Source organism: Callionymus lyra, chromosome 16 (assembly GCF_982586985.1).
Source record: "Callionymus lyra chromosome 16, fCalLyr1.hap1.1, whole genome shotgun sequence".
NCBI lineage: Eukaryota > Metazoa > Chordata > Actinopteri > Syngnathiformes > Callionymidae > Callionymus > Callionymus lyra.
In genome coordinates, this window is record NC_141833.1 from 21,840,454 (window position 1) to 21,865,449 (window position 24,996).

At 37.0% G+C, this 24,996-nt stretch overlaps 1 protein-coding gene across 2 annotated transcripts in view; it reads right to left on the minus strand.

Moving 5' to 3' along the window:
• cacnb2b (calcium channel, voltage-dependent, beta 2b) overlaps positions 1-23,548 on the minus strand; it is a 33,335-nt gene extending 9,787 nt beyond the window's left edge. The window contains exons 1-2 of one of the 2 annotated variants that reach the window (XM_087811131.1): positions 23,482-23,548; positions 23,301-23,419 (exon numbers count right to left, since the gene is read on the minus strand). In XM_087811131.1, the coding sequence (XP_087667257.1) occupies positions 23,301-23,348 (48 nt within the window). In that variant the 5' untranslated portion in view covers positions 23,349-23,419; positions 23,482-23,548. Of the gene's footprint in view, positions 1-9,126; positions 9,481-23,300; positions 23,420-23,481 lie in introns of those variants that run through there. The other variant, XM_087811132.1, reaches the window with a different exon arrangement.
• Positions 23,549-24,996: the final 1,448 nt, after the last annotated feature.

The window sequence follows — 24,996 nt, forward strand, 5'->3', positions numbered from 1 at the left end:
GAACTTAACTACAGCAGGGGATTTTGGAGGTCACAAAGGTCATGAGGGTCTAGTTGTATCAGGAAGTTTTGATCTTACTTACACAAAGGGGTGTCAAGAATCTGGTGAAACGATAAGTATACTATACAGGTGCAACAATACACTATTCTGTGATACTGTAGTAACAAGGATATATTTGAGGTATTGTCCAGTACTTGACTCTGGTGTTGCAGAATTTACAGACCACATGACTCTTGTCCTCAGTCGTAACTCCTTTCATTTGTTTTCAAACCAAAATATGTCCAAACATCAGCTTTAAAAGCTGCCCGAGTCACTGTATCCTCTCGTCCTCAGTCGTAACTGCTTTCATTTGTTTTCAAACCAAAATATGTCCAAACATCAGCTTTAAAAGCTGCCCGAGTCACTGTATCCTCTCGTCCTCAGTCGTAACTGCTTTCATTTGTTTTCAAACCAAAATATGTCCAAACATCAGCTTTAAAAGCTGCTGGACTCACTGTATCCTCTCGTCCTCAGTTGTAACTGCTTTCATTTGTTTTCAAACCAAAATATATCCAAACATCAGCTTTAAAAGCTGCTGGACTCACTGTATCCTCTCGTCCTCAGTTGTAACTGCTTTCATTTGTTTCCAAACCAAAATATGTCCAAACATCAGCTTTAAAAGCTGCCCGAGTCACTGTATCCTCTCGTCCTCAGTCGTAACTGCTTTAATTTGTTTTCAAACCAAAATATGTCCAAACATCAGCTTTAAAAGCTGCTGGACTCACTGTATCCTCTCGTCCTCAGTTGTAACTGCTTTCATTTGTTTTCAAACCAAAATATATCCAAACATCAGCTTTAAAAGCTGCTGGACTCACTGTATCCTCTCGTCCTCAGTTGTAACTGCTTTCATTTGTTTCCAAACCAAAATATGTCCAAACATCAGCTTTAAAAGCTGTTGGACTCACTGTATCCTCTTGTCCTCAGTTGTACCTGCTTTCATTTGTTTTCAAACCAAAATATGTCCAAACATCAGCTTTAAAAGCTGCTGGACTCACTGTATCCTCTCGTCCTCAGTTTACTGCTTTCATTTGTTTTCAAACCAAAATATGTCCAAACATCAGCTTTAAAAGCTGCTGGACTCACTGTATCCTCTCGTCCTCAGTTGTAACTGCTTTCATTTGTTTTCAAACCAAAATATATCCAAACATCAGCTTTAAAAGCTGCTGGACTCACTGTATCCTCTCGTCCTCAGTTGTAACTGCTTTCATTTGTTTCCAAACCAAAATATGTCCAAACATCAGCTTTAAAAGCTGCCCGAGTCACTGTATCCTCTCGTTCTCAGTCGTAACTGCTTTAATTTGTTTTCAAACCAAAATATGTCCAAACATCAGCTTTAAAAGCTGCTGGACTCACTGTATCCTCTCGTCCTCAGTTGTAACTGCTTTCATTTGTTTTCAAACCAAAATATATCCAAACATCAGCTTTAAAAGCTGCTGGACTCACTGTATCCTCTCGTCCTCAGTTGTAACTGCTTTCATTTGTTTCCAAACCAAAATATGTCCAAACATCAGCTTTAAAAGCTGTTGGACTCACTGTATCCTCTTGTCCTCAGTTGTACCTGCTTTCATTTGTTTTCAAACCAAAATATGTCCAAACATCAGCTTTAAAAGCTGCTGGACTCACTGTATCCTCTCGTCCTCAGTTTACTGCTTTCATTTGTTTTCAAACCAAAATATGTCCAAACATCAGCTTTAAAAGCTGCTGGACTCACTGTATCCTCTCGTCCTCAGTTGTAACTGCTTTCATTTGTTTTCAAACCAAAATATATCCAAACATCAGCTTTAAAAGCTGCTGGACTCACTGTATCCTCTCGTCCTCAGTTGTAACTGCTTTCATTTGTTTCCAAACCAAAATATGTCCAAACATCAGCTTTAAAAGCTGTTGGACTCACTGTATCCTCTTGTCCTCAGTTGTACCTGCTTTCATTTGTTTTCAAACCAAAATATGTCCAAACATCAGCTTTAAAAGCTGCTGGACTCACTGTATCCTCTCGTCCTCAGTTTACTGCTTTCATTTGTTTTCAAACCAAAATATGTCCAAACATCACCTTTAAAAACTGCTAGAGTCACTGTATCCTCTCGTCCTCAGTGGTAACTGCTTTCATTTGTTTTCAAACCAAAATATTTCCAAAAATCAGCTTTAAAAGCTGCTGGATTCACTGTATCCTCTCGTCCTCAGTCATCAAAATAAATATTGTTGGTTTATTTTTTAATAGATACTGTACTGTCGATTTGAATATCAAAAGACTATCGTGAAAATAAAAGATTGTGATATTTGTTGATATTTAAATACACAACTACACACTGACGACAACATAATCTGCTCGGCAGATGGGACTATATTCTCTCACCAGAAAGAAGCCATGGATCAAGTTTAATAAAAAATGGATTGTTAGGCAGTAATGATAGTAACTGCAAGAACACCAGCGATAAAGTGCTAAAAAATTCAAATATGTGGAAAATATTCATCTGCTTACAACAAATGCCAGCAAAAACATAACTTCCTTGGCAGAAGTAATAACATCAATGAAACGACAATTACGATGAGATATGCTCAATTACATGTGAAAGCTGAGAGATGTGATGACTTTACTGTAATAATGACAGGTGAGAATGAACGGGGGAGGAGGAGGAGGAGGAGAAGGAAAAAGGTCAGAAGAAAATTGAGTCATTAAGCCGTTTGCTGGAAGAATAACTCACACAAAGGTCGGATATGTTATTGCAAATTGTTTTAAACGCATGACAAAATAAATCTGACAGAAAAAAGGCAGTTTGGAGAAAAGAGAGGGGATCGTTAAGAGGGAAATGAAAAAGGGAACAATGACAGAATGAAAAGGTAATTCAGGCAAAGGCAACAAAACACTGCGGGGAACCAATCTGCTCGAGCGTTTGTTTACCAAAGCCCGGCGAGGACATCTGTTCTCACAGCACCAGCTCTCCTGTGAGCCAGAGACACACAACACCCACTCGGAGGCGACGATTAAATGATAATTTCAGGTGATGGGTATAATGTTTAAAGTTCTATCGTTATGGAGGCCTGTCGCACGCTTCTTAAATAAATGATTCAACAATTCTGGAACTCCTGTTGTGTTATCAGTTTTATCTTACCCTTGTACTTTTATTGCTCTGTTTTTAGATTTTATTCTTTCAAATGTATATATAGTTATTTATATATGTATGTATATATATATAGATATATACTGTATATGTTTATACTGTGCACTTTTGTTGAGGGTACAAAGTAAGAATTTCATTGTATGTAGTACCTATGACAATAAACGCTTTGAATCTTGAATCTAAAGTATATACTTTATTGAATATTGTTTTGATTGTTTAAGCGCTTTGTGACCCTGGTCTGGAAAAGCGCTATATAAATAAAAATTACTTACTTACTTACAACATAAATTAAAGGACAACTCATTTGTTGATTTGTGTGTGATGTTGGACTCTATTGTGTCATCAGTAGGTGTTTCTGTTTGTACAAAACTTTTTTATTTGAAATATTGACCACACCCACTCTGCTGCGAATGGTCACACGTGTAGGTTTGTCACTGCGCGTCCCCCGGAAGTCTCCACCCGCAAGGGACTCATTGCATAAACAAAGCAGGGCGTTGTTACAGCTGGAGGAGGAGTGAAGCCATTATTAGGTCATAATGGACTCTTGTAACCTCTCGTTCGCCCAGATTTAAGAAGAACCTTATAAAGTTATAAGTTCAGAACGTGGTCATGATGAGGGACTTGGAGAGGAAGAGTTTACTTGATGCAAGACAGGAAAGTTGATCTTTAAACAGGATAACCAAAATGTATTCATATATAATTGGCTCTTATACTAACTACTCAAAAGGGTCCTTGAAACTAAAGTTGAGTCCCTGGTTGTACCTGAAGGTGACTCTTCCTGCTCTGAACTGTCCACGCAGCACTTCCTGTACGCGCCAAGAAAGTGCATTAGCAAAGAAGCCTGTGATCGTGAAGATGGACTCTGTCTGTGGACTAATCAGAGAGACCGGGAGCCAGCTGGCTCCTGGACCTCTGTAATCCTCCAGGGGACGTCAGGGACAAGGTCTGGGCTCTGATCACTGCCAACAATGATCGTAAGAGAAAAGTTTTTCTTTAGTCTTCGTGTCTGTCAATCAACCTGTACCATCACTCAAACGCAGCAAAGAAGTATCAACCAGACTATAGACAATAAAAGATAAATAAAGTCCTAAAATAATTTCACTTAATCAACGTCCAGTAAACACTGTCCAGCATCTTAACATCGGAAACTCTCGTCCACTGCAGCAGCGTTTCTTCCTCCTCGTACCATTCCTGCGGCATTCATCTTTGAGAGACGTTTCCATGGCAACCATTGAAAGAAAAATCATGCATGCCTAAGCATAAACCGCTGATAATTCCCCGCTGACATGAATGCTGTTTACAACCGAGAATCACCAGATGATCCCTGGAACAGAATTCCTCGGTGAGTCTTTACTGCCCAGTGAAACACAGCAGCTGTCATGACATCGTGAGTCCCGTCTATGAAGGTCCATTTGAAGATGGAGAAGACACAGTCGGCGAAGATGAGCTGATAAATGGTCGATGGTGAAGATTCAGAAGAATGTAGAATATGAGAAATGTGTAAAGAAGGTTTTATGGTCTCACTGGGCAGCAAAATACTAAAGCTTTGAATTAAAAATAAATAACTAAATGTTATTTAAAGTAATTTATATTTATAGACCAGGGTCACAAGGTGCTTAAACAATCAAAACAATACTCAATCAAATATATACTTAAAAGGTCAAGATAACAGCGAGAACAACTCAGGAGTTCCAGAAAATCAAGAAAAAAGCTGCACGAATAAAAATGTTTTAAGATATTTAGAGCAGTTGTATAATTATTATACAATAAAAAAAGAAAATAAATACAGTAAAAAAGGCTAATATAACAACATCTGTTAGCATATAAACAGATGTGACCCGACTCACACTAAACATGATTCACCGACGCTTGTTTCTCTACTCTCAGCTGATTGGTCGCCGGTGTCTTGGGACAAAACCACAGTCTTACTTACTTACTTACTTTCAAGTCACATTTTAAAAAGTTTGTCAATCCGCCATCAAAGACACATTTTCTTGAGAGCGGGAAAGTGTGAGTAGTTTGATAATGTATCCTAGTAAACAATAAGAAATTAGTTTTTTTCTCTAAAAGAAACAAATAAGCTTTAATAAAATCCAGTGATTTGTTCTGTTTGTACATAAACACTTAAAGCAGCTCTATATGATTTTAAGTCGAGCGCCGCCAGTGGACTAAAGTGGTAGTGTTTATCCCGACAGGAGACCACATTTCCCATGAGCACTCGCTAAACGTGCAAAAGTTTCCATGTGCCGGTTTGTAGCAGTTGATGAATGTTCCGTTTCCAGACTTCCATTGATGAATGAAGGATGATACTGATGAGGTCATGAATCAGATTGTGGAGAATTGAATATGATATGACGACTTTGTAAATAACATAACTTTAACTTTGTTTTTGTACCGTAATTCCCCCCCACCACCACAACCAGCACAACATGTAGCATGTTCACACCATCCCATCAAAATAAAAATCACACAAAACAGCTTGAGTCACGGTATATGAGTCATTCAACTAGTTTCAAGTTGATGTGTCATCACAAGTTATTTTAGTACAAAAATATTAAGGTACACAAAACTACCCAGAGCTGTTTTAAGAGTGTTGAAAAGGTCGCAAATATATTTCTGTATCTAAAGTACACAGCTACCATTTGTTATTTTGTAAGGTTGCAGCTCTTCAATGTGTTTATTTTCAGCTCCTCAAGTTGGAATTCATTTTCTAAAACATGTTTTGATAAAGTTCCAAGGACTACCAAACAAACATTTTCCTCTTTTCCTCTTGATTTGTGTTTAAGGGTCATTGCTGAGGTGTAAAAGTATAGATTCCCATAACATAGTATTTCCTCACCTTCCCAGACACGATGGAATTGAGCTTATTGAGAATATTTTTTTTTTTAAAAGTCCACTCCTCTTACTTTTCTCACTTATTTCTCCATTTCTTTAGAATATTATTTTTGATGAGATGATATGACTTGAGTCATGTCACCAAAACAAAAACAAAAACCTCACAATAATGTGACAATTTCCCGAAGGAGACCTCCTGAGGGATCAATAAAGTTTTACCTTACCTTACCTTACAACAACAAACAACTTAGTTAAAGTTTCCACTCATTATGGTTACAGTCATCATCATTTGTCTAACTTCCATCAGGGTTTCTGTCATAGCTCGGTCCAATCATCTGCTTCACAACATCTGTCTAAAGAGGACTGGCTCGGCGCCCCCTGCCTGATGCTCTACGGTGCAGATAAGGCCGTGCTGGCGCTGCCGCCGCGCTCAAGGCAAGTGACACACTTTCACTTTAACTGTTTTCAAGCCCACCTCACATTCTGTGCGTCCTTGACAAATGACAATGTATTCTTTTGAAAAGTCACACAAGTATCTGACGGACTCAACAGTTTGATGACCATGAAAATCACAGCAGCGAAATAAATGTTTTATACATAGTTTTGAGTCAGAGTCAAGAACCAAAATGTAAAGAAAAAAAAGGTAATAACTTTCAAACTCACTTTCTAACTTAGCAAACCTACTAACTTGCATCTCCTCTGATGAGTTGCCTTAGTTGGTGCTTTATCGTATCGTCTGTGCTGCTGGAAAACTATTTCCCGAAGGAGATCTACAGAGGGATCGATAAAGTTTATCTATCCATATATCCTGATTTATTATGCATGTTATTATACTGTTATTGTGTATCCATATGTCAATCATCATCAAGAGTCAATGGACTGAGAAACTCCTGACACATGTGCAGGTAAATACAAAGTTAGGTAAAGTAAGTAAGTAATTTTTATTTATATAGTACTTTTCCAGACCAGGGTCACAAAGCGCTTAAACTATCAAAACAATACTCAATAAAATATATAATTTAAAGGTCAAGATAATACTGAGAACAACACATAAAATAAAGGAAAAGCCTGAACAAAATACAAATGTTTTAAGATGTTTCTTGAAGTGCTTTGAGGTGGTTCTCCGGATTCAGGTGGAATTTTCCAGATTATATTTTGAAAAGTAATAAATACATAATAATGTACCAACTACTGGTATTGATGAGCAGTATTCAGTGTCTGACTTCACTCCATCAGTCCATCCTCCATGGACTGAAATGTATAACTGAAATATAAAATTGTATAACATTATAAAAAATGTGATCAAAACCCACTGATCCAACTTTACCTGCTGACTCTATAATATCAGCGTCACATTCTTTCAATTTGAAAAGCTCTCGGACAGACGTTACGCCAAGAGCTCTTCTCTCCATCTCTTTTTCCTGATCGTCTCACAGTAAGGAGATTAAGACGGCATGCGTCAATCCAGGACTTAAAGAGAGGGAGACGAACGGAGTCGGCGCTCCTGCCTGAACTCAACCTACCTAACCTTCGTGACAGCCGTCTGTTCGGAAACAATAGCACACCTCTTAATCCCTACTTGGCACCTGTAATAGAGATATTCACCTTTGACCTGGGCAGTTCAAAGCTGCATAGACACGCCGTGTAGAGCAGAGATGAGGCAGATGGAGTTATTAAACTGTCAGTAATTTATATTTATAGAGCGCTTTTCCAGACCAGGGTCACAAAGCGCTTAAACAATCAAAACAATACTCAAAAAAGTATATACTTTAAAGGTCAAGATAACACCGAGAACAACACAGAAGTCTCAGAGAATCAAGGAAAAGCCTGCATGAATAAAAGTGTCTTAAGATGTTTCTTGAAGGAGTCAGTAGACTCGATCAAGCGCAAAGAGTAAGAAAACTGTCAGAACAACTGGGTGAAGTCAAGTTTGATATGTTGTACTAAAGAAAATGGCTTAATTATCGGAGCCTCGGACAAACGGAATCACTTCCGGTCGGAAATGAGAGCAGGTGTGTGACGTACTGCCAGGCAAGCAGCTAGTAAGAGGATTTACCTATTCTTGGTAACAGGCAGTAGGCCAGTAGTAACCGGCTCGATATGATGCAGGACAGTCGGTCATTCATTAGTAAAGCAACGTCATATTGACAACTATTTAAATACACTGTCCACGTTTCATCAACTCGAAAAAGGCATGACCTGGATAAATGACAACCTTCACAATTTTGGGCATTGTTGCAAAAATATGGTTCTAATTTCTATCAGGAGGTTTTTGAAACTACTCTGTGAATGACTGTTTCAACTTTTTCTGCAACGGCTTTGACCCTAAATGTAAGTAAGTAAGTAAGTCATTTTTATTTGTATAGCGCTTTTCTAGACCAGGGTCACAAAGTGCTTAAACAATCAAAACAATATTCAATAAAGTATATACTTTAAAGGTCAAGATAACACTGATAACACAACAGGAGTTCCAGAAAATAAAGGAAAAACCTGAAAAAATAAAAACGTCTTGAGATGTTTCTTAAAGAAGTCAGTAGATCCATCAAGCACAATGTGTAATGATTTGTTTTTTTAAACAATATTTTTATGAATAATTGCTGTATTGCTGTGTCTAATTGGAAAAAAACAATTTAAATAAAGTTCTACCTAGTAAACCTAAACCTAACAAGCAAAGAAGCTACATGTTGGAACGATGCAACACTTGACTACACAACAAACTTTCCTCTCTCTAGGAATTCTGCTTCCTCACCAACTCTCTGGCAAAACTTTGAAAGAGTTCACAGTCAAAAGATGATCCTTTAACGGTCAAAATGCATGTTTTAAATTCTTGTTTTAATCCTACACAGTTGTATTCCGATTTTGATCACGTATATAATGAAATGTTCTTCGGAAAGAACTCCAAAAAAAACCAGGAGATTTATTTTCAAAAAAAAAAAGGACGATTACATAAGAGTATTGAGGGTTTTGACCGGTCATGATACATGCATGTGTTCATCTCTGCTTGAGCCGGTGCAATGATGTGGAAAGGCCTCACACAGGGATTACAGCCCAGAGCAACAGATGGCACGTTCTCCTGTCTTCCCCGTCCATAACACACCCAGGAACACAATATTAAAAATACAGTCATTGTAGTTACCTTTTTCTTGGGCGGCATGGTGAGGTTACAACTATTTGCTGTTGTTGGTCCACTGTTGCTGTCGTTGGTAAAAAAGTATTAACAGTTCACCTTCCGGCTCAAACACCAAGCATGTTTGGGATTATGGTGATGCATCGATTCATCCCGGGATTCCCCCTCAGTGAAGGAAATCCATGCGAAAGTTACTATTCCCGGTGCAAAGTGGAGCAAAAGCTCCACAAGACACAGGATGAGGTGTCTGATGGTTTCTCTTAAGTCAGTGTGGAGCAGCAGAGAGTCATTCCCCTCTTCAGAGTCCTGGTGGTATTAAAGGCTTATTTCTCAGCGAGGCATCTGTTGCGCCGTTGTGCGCTCTGTCTCTCTCTCTCTCTCTTTCTCTCTCTCTCTCTCTCTTTCATTCTCTCTCTCTCCGACCTCCAGCATCAGACAAATCACAAAAGGTGTCTTCACAGAATATCTTTGTACACTCAAGCACATAGAGGGAGGGAGGGATTTTAGCAGAAGACCTGCTGAGGTTTTCACAGGACTTTCTCACTGGACTGCATCCAAAACTGTAGTTTTTTAGAACACATCCATCGTTATATATCTTGAATTAATGATACATTCGCTCACATTAATGCTCGCTTCTCTTCAATCTCTCGCCGATATCCTCAAGTTACCCTCATGCTCTTCTGCAAAAGGGATTTTAAATCAATTTCTTTGACACAGCTCATCTTTTTTGAGTTAAGACAGAGCAAACTCTCAAAATCTCCAATAAAACAGGGCCTTAATCAAGTCTTTCACGTACTTTACTTGTGGTGGAACAACTGCCAAATAACTTTTAGAAACACAACAACATAGCATCAAAACATCATCTAGGTATTTGGGTATTTGCTGCTTCCACACACTTTAGTTTGTGCAATACTACGACAATACTGATGACATAAACCACTTGTCCTAGTTTATCAAGAATATTGAAATTCCCAGATAGATGATGTACGAAAATGCGGCAAAAATCTCTGACAACATTTTCAAGATATTACTCGACAAAAAACCCACTCGCAAAACATCTAAGCTGAGTAAAATACTCATCGAAATCTCTGTTATATTATAAGTAATACATCTGTCTGTGAGTCTGACAATATGTTATAAATAGATATATTAGTCCGACAAGCCTTGTTTAGTGACATTTTCTGTCACTTTTTACACTAATGTTGTGGATTTGATCAATTCAAAAGTACAAGTAACTGTGCTTTATGTTTTTATTTATCTATATTTCATAACAACTTGTGACGTGGTTACTAAATCTGGACTATTGCTTTGCTTATTCTAAGCATATTTTGAGAGATAAACTATCTACTTTAACATAAATTATCAGATTAAAAATAATAAAGACATTTTTTATATAAAGAAAACCTGTTACCGTTTCTTTATTTAACGAGCTTTCCAGGAATACCAACCTTTTTAAATCGATAATACTTCCATATAAATCAATTGATATGTAAAATGTTACACACACAGCTACATAATGCAGAAGTTCAACACTTAAAAGCACAAAAATACCCAAAATAACACCTTGAACAAACGAAGTACTGACCACTGCCGATGACCTCAAGTGCTATTTTTTTAAGCTGGTCATTATGTTATGGCATAATTACCAAGAAAAGTTTGTTTTTTTAAATGAACACGGTGAAGATTCGGCTTTAGCATTTTCCCAGCACGTAATGAATAAACAAATGATTTATTTAACAGTTTTAACCACTTTTATACTTTTTTAAAAGCCGCCATTTTACAAGCGGCTAGCTTAAGTGCAGCTAGCATGCTAGCTTAAGTGCAGCTAGCATGCTAGCAGCAGCGCGAACTAATCTAGAAGCTAAAATCCACATTTTTAACGGTTAAACTTCTATGATGTCGTTATTAAACTATTTAAAACAACAATATTAAATGTAATAACTACATAATAATGGTTGGTGAAAAGAGAAGAAAAGGAAACATAAAGCGAAGGGTTATTTAATTATTTGTATTTAAACTACGGGGACATTAAACTGTTTATCTTGAATAGAAATAGAAATATATATATTTTAACTTACAGGCAGTTGTTGTTCGTTCGGTTTGACATCATTTAAGGAAATAAAAAAGCAAAACTTTCTTCATCGCTCAATTCCAGACGCATTAAATCGCGCCCCCTTGTGTTCGGATAGTGAATGAACGACAATCGATAAATGGCAGGTTTGTGGTTTTGTGTCACTATTTTTTTTATTTTATTCTAATTATTCTTCCTTTCTAGGGATATTTTTATTACTATTTATTTTACTTAGTTAATTAACCATTTCGGCGCAGCAAATATTTATAATAATATATTTCGTGACATGCGGAACGTTACTACAGTCCTTGTATCAGGGGACTATTGAGTGTGTTGCACATACGTAAATAAACAGGTGAGATGGAAACATGGAGGCAGAGATAACACATGTATATTTTTAAGGACAGTTTATCATGATTAAACATAACAATTTAAAACATTTAAAAATTAATTGTATTTGGAAAATATATATATAATTGTGCTACATTTAAAAAGCGAAACAAACCCAGATAGAATCAAGAATTAGCCACAATTATTTACTAAATTAATTTTGTTTGTTTGCTGAAATGCTTTTAAATATTGAGTAAATATTCCAGAATATAATTACGATGGAGAAGGAGAGCAGAAGAAGAGAGAGAGTTATAAGAAAAAAGATGATATAAGCAGAAATAAAAATAAGCAACAATGACTCATGAATCCAACAGAAGAGTCTCCGCCGTCGCTCCTCGTCGACTCACCCAGGAAACGTTCTTGTTCCTCTGCACGTTCCTCATGAGCCCAAATAAAAGTGTCTTCGACTACGAGCTAAGATCCAGCCGGAGCAGGTGACCAGAGGCCTCGCTCACGGAGGTCCATCCCGGACCAGGTCCACCCTCTCCATCCGTCCTCCCGTCGGCCGAGCTCAGCATCCGACTGGAGGAGGACGAGTGGGCGAGACTCGCTGAACTTCCTGTGAGGCAACAACACGGTGCCGGAGGGAAGTCGCTCGTCCACTCGTGGAACATGAAGAGAACATCTGGTGAGTCCGGGACCAACATCTGGGACCAGGTGGAGCGGCAGGAATAACGGGGTCATGACCCCGGGGGGGGACAGGGCAGAGATTGTTGGTCCTGAACACCAGGTTAAATATACAGAAATGAAACAGGACGTCCTCCTTTCCAGGGGCTCTACACAGACAGCGAGTCAGACTACTGTGACCTCTGGAGGAAGAAGGATGGAGGGATGAAGAAGGATGGAGGGACGAAGAAGGCTGGAGGCATGAAGAAGGATAGAGGGACGAAGAAGGATTGAGGGACGAAGAAGGATTGAGGGACGAAGAAGGATGGAGGGATGAAGAAGGATTGAGGGATGAAGAAGGATGGAGGGACGAAGAAGGATGGAGGGACGAAGAAGGATGGAGGGACGAAGTAGGATGGAGGGACGAAGAAGGATGGAGGGACGAAGAAGGATTGAGGGATGAAGCAGGATGGAGGGATGAAGAAGGATGGAGGGACGAAGAAGGATGGAGGGACGAAGAAGGAAGGAGGGACGAAGAAGGAAGGAGGGACGAAGAAGAAAGGAGGGACGAAGAAGGATGGAGGGATGAAGAAGGATGGAGGGACGAAGAAGGATGGAGGGATGAAGAAGGATGGAGGGATGAAGAAGGATGGAGGGACGAAGAAGGATGGAGGGATGAAGAAGGATGGAGGGACGAAGAAGGAAGGAGGGATGAAGAAGGATGGAGGCATGAAGAAGGAAGGAGGCATGAAGAAGGAAGGAGGGACGAAGAAGGATGGAGGGATGAAGAAGGATGGAGGGACGAAGAAGGATGGAGGGATGAAGAAGGATGGAGGGATGAAGAAGGATGGAGGGACGAAGAAGGAAGGAGGGATGAAGAAGGATGGAGGGACGAAGAAGGAAGGAGGGATGAAGAAGGATGGAGGGACGAAGAAGGAAGGAGGGATGAAGAAGGATGGAGGGATGAAGAAGGATGGAGGCATGAAGAAGGAAGGAGGGATGAAGAAGGAAGGAGGGATGAAGAAGGATGGAGGGATGAAGAAGGATGGAGGGACGAAGAAGGATTGAGGGATGAAGAAGGATGGAGGGACGAAGAAGGATGGAGGGACGAAGAAGGAAGGAGGGACGAAGAAGGATGGAGGGATGAAGAAGGATTGAGGGATGAAGAAGGATGGAGGGACGAAGAAGGATGGAGGGACGAAGAAGGATGGAGGGACGAAGTAGGATGGAGGGACGAAGAAGGATGGAGGGACGAAGCAGGATGGAGGGATGAAGAAGGATGGAGGGACGAAGAAGGATGGAGGGACGAAGAAGGATGGAGGGATGAAGAAGGATGGAGGGACGAAGAAGGATGGAGGGATGAAGAAGGATGGAGGGATGAAGAAGGATGGAGGGACGAAGAAGGAAGGAGGGATGAAGAAGGATGGAGGGACGAAGAAGGAAGGAGGGATGAAGAAGGATGGAGGGATGAAGAAGGATGGAGGCATGAAGAAGGAAGGAGGGATGAAGAAGGAAGGAGGGATGAAGAAGGATGGAGGGATGAAGAAGGATGGAGGGACGAAGAAGGATTGAGGGATGAAGAAGGATGGAGGGACGAAGAAGGATGGAGGGACGAAGAAGGAAGGAGGGACGAAGAAGGATGGAGGGATGAAGAAGGATTGAGGGATGAAGAAGGATGGAGGGACGAAGAAGGATGGAGGGACGAAGAAGGATGGAGGGACGAAGAAGGATGGAGGGACGAAGTAGGATGGAGGGACGAAGAAGGATGGAGGGACGAAGCAGGATGGAGGGATGAAGAAGGATGGAGGGACGAAGAAGGATGGAGGGACGAAGAAGGAAGGAGGGGCGAAGAAGGAAGGAGGGACGAAGAAGAAAGGAGGGACGAAGAAGGATGGAGGGACGAAGAAGGATGGAGGGATGAAGAAGGATGGAGGGACGAAGAAGGATGGAGGGATGAAGAAGGATGGAGGGATGAAGAAGGATGGAGGGATGAAGAAGGAAGGAGGGATGAAGAAGGATGGAGGGATGAAGAAGGATGGAGGGACGAAGAAGGAAGGAGGGATGAAGAAGGATGGAGGCATGAAGAAGGAAGGACGGATGAAGAAGGAAGGAGGGACGAAGAAGGATGGAGGGATGAAGAAGGATAGAGGGACGAAGAAGGATGGAGGGATGAAGAAGGATGGAGGGATGAAGAAGGATGGAGGGACGAAGAAGGAAGGAGGGATGAAGAAGGATGGAGGGACGAAGAAGGAAGGAGGGATGAAGAAGGATGGAGGGATGAAGAAGGAAGGAGGGATGAAGAAGGAAGGAGGGATGAAGAAGGATGGAGGGATGAAGAAGGATGGAGGGACGAAGAAGGATGGAGGGATGAAGAAGGATGGAGGGATGAAGAAGGATGGAGGGACGAAGAAGGAAGGAGGGATGAAGAAGGATGGAGGGACGAAGAAGGAAGGAGGGATGAAGAAGGAAGGAGGGATGAAGAAGGATGGAGGGATGAAGAAGGATGGAGGGACGAAGAAGGAAGGAGGGATGAAGAAGGATGGAGGGATGAAGAAGGAAGGAGGGATGAAAAAGGATGGAGGGATGAAGAAGGATGGAGGGACGAAGAAGGAAGGAGGGATGAAGAAGGATGGAGGGATGAAGAAGGAATGAGGGATGAAAAAGGATGGAGGGATGAAGAAGGATGGAGGGATGAAGAAGGATGGAGGGACGAAGAAGGAAGGAGGGATGAAGAAGGATGGAGGGATGAAGAAGGAAGGAGGGATGAAAAAGGATGGAGGGACGAAGAAGGAAGGAGGGATGAAGAAGGATGGAGGGATGAAGAAGGAAGGAGGGATGAAAAAGGATGGAGGGACGAAGAAGGAAGGAGGGATGAAGAAGGAAGGAGGGATGAAAAAGGAAGGAGGGATGAAGAAGGAAGGAGGGATGAAGAAGGATGGAGGGACGAAGAAGGAAGGAGGGATGAAGAAGGAAGGAGGGATGAAGAAGGAAGGAGGGATGAAAAAGGATGGAGGGACGAAGAAGGAAGGAGGGATGAAGAAGGATGGAGGGATGAAGAAGGAAGGAGGGATGAAGAAGGAAGGAGGGATGAAGAAGGAAGGAGGGATGAAGAAGGATGGAGGGATGAAGAAGGAAGGAGGGATGAAGAAGGATGGAGGGATGAAGAAGGAAGGAGGGATGAAGAAGGAAGGAGGGATGAAGAAGGAAGGAGGTATGAAGAAGGAAGGAGGGATGAAGAAGGATGGAGGGATGAAGAAGGATGGAGGGATGAAGAAGGATGGAGGGATGAAGAAGGATGGAGGGATGAAGAAGGATGGAGGGATGAAGAAGGATGGAGGGATGAAGAAGGATGGAGGGATGAAGAAGTGGAGGTTGATGTGATGATGTTGATTTAAAACGTATTTAATGATTCGTTCGTCTCATTAAAAACCTTCTGTGACGAGTTTTGATTTAAAATAAATGTTTTGGATTCACTTAAAAAAATGTTTTATTTACAACAAAGAACAATTTATTCTTGTTCAGAAAGTTCTTCACATAATGATTGAAATGTATTTAACATCAATAAATATTAATATATAAAAACAATTAAACAGCAGGTGACATCACTCAAACCCTTGCAGGAGCCAAGATCACAAGTAGCAGATGCCTTCCTCTCTCTCGCTCTCTCACTCACTCCGTCCCGCTCTTTCACTCCGTCTCACTCTATCTCACTCCGTAACTCTGTCTAACCCTCTCACTTCATTCCTCTCTTTCACTCCGTCCGGCTCTCTCACTCCATCCGCTCTCTCACTCCGTCCGGCTCTCTCACTCCATCCGCTCTCTCACTCCATTCCTCTCTCTCACTCCGTCCGGCTCTCTCACTCCATCCGCTCTCTCACTCCATTCCTCTCTCTCACTCCGTCCGGCTCTCTCACTCCATCCGCTCTCTCACTCCATTCCTCTCTCTCACTCCGTCCGGCTCTCTCACTCCATTCCTCTCTCTCACTCCATTCCTCTCTCTCACTCCGTCCGGCTCTCTCACTCCATCCGCTCTCTCACTCCATTCCTCTCTCTCACTCCGTCCGGCTCTCTCACTCCATCCGCTCTCTCACTCCATTCCTCTCTCTCACTCCATCCGGCTCTCTCACTCCATCCGCTCTCTCACTCCATTCCTCTCTCTCATTCCATCCGGCTCTCTCACTCCATCCGCTCTCTCACTCCATTCCTCTCTCTCACTCCATTCCTCTCTCTCATTCCATTCCTCTCTCTCATTCCATTCCTCTCTCTCATTCCATTCCTCTCGCTCACTCTGTCCCGCTCTCTCACTCTGTCACACTCCATCCCGCTCTCTCACTCCATTCCTCTCTCACTCCATTCCTCTCTCACTCCATCCCGCTATCTCACTCCATTCCTCTCTCTCACTCCATCCCGCTCTCTCACTCCATTCCTCTCTCACTCCATCCCGCTATCTCACTCCATTCCTCTCTCTCACTCCATCCCGCTATCTCACTCCATTCCTCTCCCTCACTCCATCCCGCTCTCTCACTCCATTCCTCTCTCACTCCATTCCTCTCTCACTCCATCCCGCTATCTCACTCCATTCCTCTCTCTCACTCCATCCTGCTCTCTCACTCCATTCCTCTCTCACTCCATCCCGCTATCTCACTCCATTCCTCTCTCTCACTCCATCCCGCTATCTCACTCCATTCCTCTCCCTCACTCCATCCCGCTCTCTCACTCCATTCCTCTCTCACTCCATCCCGCTATCTCACTCCATTCCTCTCTCTCACTCCATCCCGCTCTCTCACTCCATCCCGCTATCTCACTCCATTCCTCTCTCTCACTCCATCCCGCTCTCTCACTCCATTCCTCTCTCACTCCATCCCGCTATCTCACTCCATTCCTCTCTCTCACTCCATCCCGCTATCTCACTCCATTCCTCTCCCTCACTCCATCCCGCTCTCTCACTCCATTCCTCTCTCACTCCATTCCTCTCTCACTCCATCCCGCTATCTCACTCCATTCCTCTCTCTCACTCCATCCCGCTCTCTCACTCCATCCCGCTATCTCACTCCATTCCTCTCTCTCACTCCATCCCGCTCTCTCACTCCATTCCTCTCTCACTCCATCCCGCTCTCTCACTCCATTCCTCTCCCTCACTCCGTCCCGCTATCTCACTCCATTCCTCTCCCGTCCCGCTCTCCCTCCTCATACTCTCTCTGTCTCACTCTCTTCATGACTCTGCGTCTGATTCTTGGCGTCTGTTCTTTAAGCTCCTTCTTCTTGTCACTGAACACATGATGCAGTTGTTGCTTCTAATCCCAGCTTCTCTGACTCACACTGAGCTGCGTTTATTAAACTGAGGTTCAGCTTCGTAGCTTCGATGAGTGAACGACTGTAACCTTATCTTTGAACACAATCAACATCAAATCTCTTTTAATCTGTGCAAAGAAAACATGAAGCAGCTTCAACATGTTTTATATTATCTTTATTGTTTATTTACTAATATATAGTTGATCTGTTTAAGACACTGATACATGTTTTATATTATCTTTATTGTTTATTTACTAATATATAGTTGATCTATTTAAGACACTGATATATGTTTTATATTATCTTTATTGTTTATTTACTAATATATAGTTGATCTATTTAAGACACTGATACATGTTTTATATTATATTATCTTTATTGTTTATTTACTAATATATAGTTGATCTGTTTAAGACACTGATACATGCTTTATATTATATTATCTTTATTGTTTATTTACTAATATATAGTTGATCTATTTAAGACACTGATACATGTTTTATATTATATTATCTTTATTGTTTATTTACTAATATATAGTCGATCTATTTAAGACACTGATACATGTTTTATATTATCTTTATTGTTTATTTACTAATATATAGTTGATCTATTTAAGACACTGATACATGTTTTATATTATCTTTATTGTTTATTTACTAATATATAGTTGATCTATTTAAGACACTGATACATGTTTTATATTATATTATCTTTATTGTTTATTTACTAATATATAGTTGATCTATTTAAGACACTGATACATGTTTTATATTATCTTTATTGTTTATTTACTAATATATAGTTGATCTATTTAAGACACTGATACATGTTTTATATTATCTTTATTGTTTATTTACTAATATATAGTTGATCTATTTAAGACACTGATACATGTTTTATATTATCTTTATTGTTTATTTACTAATATATAGTTGATCTATTTAAGACACTGATATATGTTTTATATTATATTATCTTTATTGTTTATTTACCAATATATAGTTGATCTATTTAAGACACTGATACATGTTTTATATTATCTTTATTGTTTATTTAATAATATATAGTTGATCTATTTAAGACACTGATACATGTTTTATATTATCTTTATTGTTTATTTACTAATATATAGTTGATCTGTTTAAGACACTGATACATGTTTTATATTATCTTTATTGTTTATTTACTAATATATAGTTGATCTATTTAAGACACTGATACATGTTTTATATTATCTTTATTGTTTATTTACTAATATATAGTTGATCTGTTTAAGACACTGATACATGTTTTATATTATCTTTATTGTTTATTTACTAATATATAGTTGATCTATTTAAGACACTGATACATGTTTTATATTATCTTTATTGTTTATTTACTAATATATAGTTGATCTATTTAAGACACTGATATATGTTTTATATTATCTTTATTGTTTATTTACTAATATATAGTTGATCTATTTAAGACACTGATACATGTTTTATATTATATTATCTTTATTGTTTATTTACTAATATATAGTTGATCTATTTAAGACACTGATACATGTTTTATATTATCTTTATTGTTTATTTACTAATATATAGTTGATCTATTTAAGACACTGATACATGTTTTATATTATCTTTATTGTTTATTTACTAATATATAGTTGATCTATTTAAGACACTGATACATGTTTTATATTATATTATCTTTATTGTTTATTTACTAATATATATTTGATCTATTTAAGACACTGATACATGTTTTATATTATATTATCTTTATTTTTTATTTACTAATATATAGTTGATCTATTTAAGACACTGATACATGTTTTATATTATCTTTATTGTTTATTTACTAATATATAGTTGATCTGTTTAAGACACTGATATATGTTTTATATTATATTATCTTTATTGTTTATTTACTAATATATAGTTGATCTATTTAAGACACTGATATATGTTTTATATTATATTATCTTTATTGTTTATTTACTAATATATAGTTGATCTATTTAAGACACTGATACATGTTTTATATTATCTTTATTGTTTATTTACTAATATATAGTTGATCTATTTAAGACACTGATACATGTTTTATATTATCTTTATTGTTTATTTACTAATATATAGTTGATCTATTTAAGACACTGATACATGTTTTATATTATATTATCTTTATTGTTTATTTACTAATATATAGTTGATCTATTTAAGACACTGATACATGTTTTATATTATCTTTATTGTTTATTTACTAATATATAGTTGATCTATTTAAGACACTGATATATGTTTTATATTATCTTTATTGTTTATTTACTAATATATAGTTGATCTATTTAAGACACTGATACATGTTTTATATTATCTTTATTGTTTATTTACTAATATATAGTTGATCTATTTAAGACACTGATACATGTTTTATATTATCTTTATTGTTTATTTACTAATATATAGTTGATCTATTTAAGACACTGATACATGTTTTATATTATCTTTATTGTTTATTTACTAATATATAGTTGATCTGTTTAAGACACTGATACATGTTTTATATTATCTTTATTGTTTATTTACTAATATATAGTTGATCTATTTAAGACACTGATATATGTTTTATATTATCTTTATTGTTTATTTACTAATATATAGTTGATCTATTAAGACACTGATACATGTTTTATATTATCTTTATTGTTTATTTACTAATATGTAGTTGATCTATTTAAGACACTGATACATGTTTTATATTATCTTTATTGTTTATTTACTAATATATAGTTGATCTATTTAAGACACTGATACATGTTTTATATTATATTATCTTTATTGTTTATTTACTAATATATAGTTGATCTATTTAAGACACTGATACATGTTTTATATTATCTTTATTGTTTATTTACTAATATATAGTTGATCTATTTAAGACACTGATATATGTTTTATATTATCTTTATTGTTTATTTACTAATATATAGTTGATCTATTTAAGACACTGATACATGTTTTATATTATCTTTATTGTTTATTTACTAATATATAGTTGATCTATTTAAGACACTGATACATGTTTTATATTATCTTTATTGTTTATTTACTAATATATAGTTGATCTATTTAAGACACTGATACATGTTTTATATTATATTATCTTTATTGTTTATTTACTAATATATAGTTGATCTATTTAAGACACTGATACATGTTTTATATTATCTTTATTGTTTATTTACTAATATATAGTTGATCTATTTAAGACACTGATATATGTTTTATATTATCTTTATTGTTTATTTACTAATATATAGTTGATCTATTTAAGACACTGATACATGTTTTATATTATCTTTATTGTTTATTTACTAATATATAGTTGATCTATTTAAGACACTGATACATGTTTTATATTATCTTTATTGTTTATTTACTAATATATAGTTGATCTATTTAAGACACTGATACATGTTTTATATTATATTATCTTTATTGTTTATTTACTAATATATAGTTGATCTATTTAAGACACTGATACATGTTTTATATTATCTTTATTGTTTATTTACTAATATATAGTTGATCTATTTAAGACACTGATATATGTTTTATATTATCTTTATTGTTTATTTACTAATATATAGTTGATCTATTTAAGACACTGATACATGTTTTATATTATCTTTATTGTTTATTTACTAATATATAGTTGATCTATTTAAGACACTGATACATGTTTTATATTATCTTTATTGTTTATTTACTAATATATAGTTGATCTATTTAAGACACTGATATATGTTTTATATTATCTTTATTGTTTATTTACTAATATATAGTTGATCTATTTAAGACACTGATACATGTTTTATATTATCTTTATTGTTTATTTACTAATATATAGTTGATCTGTTTAAGACACTGATACATGTTTTATATTATCTTTATTGTTTATTTACTAATATATAGTTGATCTATTTAAGACACTGATATATGTTTTATATTATCTTTATTGTTTATTTACTAATATATAGTTGATCTATTAAGACACTGATACATGTTTTATATTATCTTTATTGTTTATTTACTAATATATAGTTGATCTGTTTAAGACACTGATATATTTTTTATATTATCTTTATTGTTTATTTACTAATATATAGTTGATCTATTTAAGACACTGATATATGTTTTATATTATCTTTATTGTTTATTTACTAATATATAGTTGATCTATTTAAGACACTGATACATGTTTTATATTATATTATCTTTATTGTTTATTTACTAATATATAGTTGATCTATTTAAGACACTGATATATGTTTTATATTATCTTTATTGTTTATTTACTAATATATAGTTGATCTATTTAAGACACTGATACATGTTTTATATTATATTATCTTTATTGTTTATTTACTAATATATAGTTGATCTATTTAAGACACTGATACATGTTTTATATTATATTATCTTTATTGTTTATTTACTAATATATAGTTGATCTATTTAAGACACTGATATATGTTTTATATTATCTTTATTGTTTATTTACTAATATATAGTTGATCTATTTAAGACACTGATACATGTTTTATATTATCTTTATTGTTTATTTACTAATATATAGTTGATCTGTTTAAGACACTGATACATGTTTTATATTATCTTTATTGTTTATTTACTAATATATAGTTGATCTATTTAAGACACTGATATATGTTTTATATTATCTTTATTGTTTATTTACTAATATATAGTTGATCTATTAAGACACTGATACATGTTTTATATTATCTTTATTGTTTATTTACTAATATATAGTTGATCTGTTTAAGACACTGATATATTTTTTATATTATCTTTATTGTTTATTTACTAATATATAGTTGATCTATTTAAGACACTGATATATGTTTTATATTATCTTTATTGTTTATTTACTAATATATAGTTGATCTATTTAAGACACTGATACATGTTTTATATTATCTTTATTGTTTATTTACTAATATATAGTTGATCTATTTAAGACACTGATACATGTTTTATATTATATTATCTTTATTGTTTATTTACTAATATATAGTTGATCTATTTAAGACACTGATACATGCTTTATATTATATTATCTTTATTGTTTATTTACTAATATATAGTTGATCTATTTAAGACACTGATACATGTTTTATATTATATTATCTTTATTGTTTATTTACTAATATATAGTTGATCTATTTAAGACACTGATACATGTTTTATATTATATTATCTTTATTGTTTATTTACTAATATATAGTTGATCTATTTAAGACACTGATACATGTTTTATATTATCTTTTCTTTATTGTTTATTTACTAATATATAGTTGATCTATTTAAGACACTGATACATGTTTTATATTATCTTTTCTTTATTGTTTATTTACTAATATATAGTTGATATAAATATATAGTTGAATTAATTCTATACATGATGATAAATATAAGTCTGTAAATATAAAGTCATTCAAACCAGTCGGAGCCAAGGTCTCAAGACAGCAAGTTCTAAAACTATTTATAAAATTTAGATTTTTTTTTTTAACCATATGTTTGAAATAAGGGAGGAAACCAGAGTTCCCAGAGGAACCTTCACCAGCTCCAGCAAAAGTTCTTTGAGAATAAGGAAGTGAGACGAACATGGACCTCCGTCTGTTGACGTGAAGATGGACGAGGACACATGAGTGTCTCGTCCATCTTCTCAATGACAGACGGTCACGTGACCTCCAGTGACACGCGTCAATCAAGGCTCTGACAGGTGGATGCCGGACACTCACATACGTGGACTGAACTCTCCTCCAGTGTCCCAGTCCACAGCAATACATCCAGGAGCAGGAGCAGGTCTCGGGTCAGAACTCCCTGGACCGTCGTCGCTCAGGTGAGTCGGAGAGAGGACCTGAGTGAAGACACCAGAGTGATGAGTGTGTGTGTGTGTGAGAGTGTGTGTCGGCGCCTCACCTCAAACAAGTGTCTCCCTTCGCTCATCGTCACCTCCTCCCACGGCGGGTCCTCACCAACTAAACGTCTCTCTCGTCCTCCGTCGTCTGTTGCATCATCACTCCATCATCGTCCTGCAGCCTCCTCTTCCTCCGGAGCTCCTCCTCCTCCTCACTTCACACTTCCAGTCGCAGCGCACCTGAGTCACTCTCGGTGTGTCGGGGTGTGTGTGTGTGTGTGTGTGTGTGTGTGTGTGTGTGTGTGTGTGTGTGTGTGTGTGTGTGTCTCTGTTGCCAGGCTGGATGAGGAAACACTCGACTAGCGCAGGAGAAACACGCTCGGAATCCAAATGCAGCCTCAGACCCTCAAAGATTCTCTCTCTTCTTTCCTCTCCCTCTCTCGTCCTTTCTCTCCTTCTTCATTTCTCCCTCTCTACTTTTCTCTCTTCTTTTCTCTCCCTCTATTCATTTCTCTCCTTCTTCTTTTCTCACTCTCTTCTTTCCTCTTTCTCCTCTCTCTCTTCTTCTCTCACTCTCTTCTTTCCTCTTTCTCCTCTCTCTCTTCTTTTCTCTCCCTCTCTTCTTTCCTCCCTCTCTTCTTTTCTCTCCCTCTCATCTTTTATCTCTTTCTGCTTTCCTCTCACTCTTCTTTCCTCCCCCTCTTCTTTTCTTTTGCTCTTATTTTCTCTCTCCGTCTCTTTCACTCCTTTGCGACTGTTGTGGGACAAACAACGAGCGACTGTCCCAGCACCCCGGGGCGCCAGGCGGGGGACACCCTGGAAAGATAACCTCTGACACCAGCAGAAAAAGAGAGAGACAGTGATCAGCCTGTGTTTTTGGACTGAGGGAGGAAATCAGAGTGTCAAGTTTAATCATCAAAACTCATACGAGGATGATTCCAGTTGAACTTGAACCTCAGCAGAGAAACTAAACTTGTGTTTGTTTCTAAAAACATGAAACAACAATATTGTGTTTAATCAACTGAGATTAAAAAGTTACAAGACGTTTGTTTTCACCTCAGAGAGAAAAAACATCTCACGACACGAGTGAAGATACAAACTGGTTGATTCTGTTCGACAATAAACTACATTTTCAATTTGCAGAAAAGATAAACTTTAGGAGGAAAAGAGAATAAATGTTCTGGGAGATCAATAAAGTGCTTAAACTTTCATGATCCTCGGAATAATGCGGAGAAATGTCCCCGAATATCACATAAACCAACACAAACAAAGACGTCACACAAATATATAAAAACACACCATCGCACACCCACACAAACATAAATACACACAGACACACACACCATCACACACATATATACAAACACAGACACACACACACCATCGCACACAAACATATATACACAGACAGACACACACACACACCATCACACACATATATACAAACACAGACACACACACACCATCGCACACAAACATATATACACAGACAGACACACACACACACATATATACAAACACACCATCACACACAAACATACATACGCACAGACACACACACACCATCACATACACAC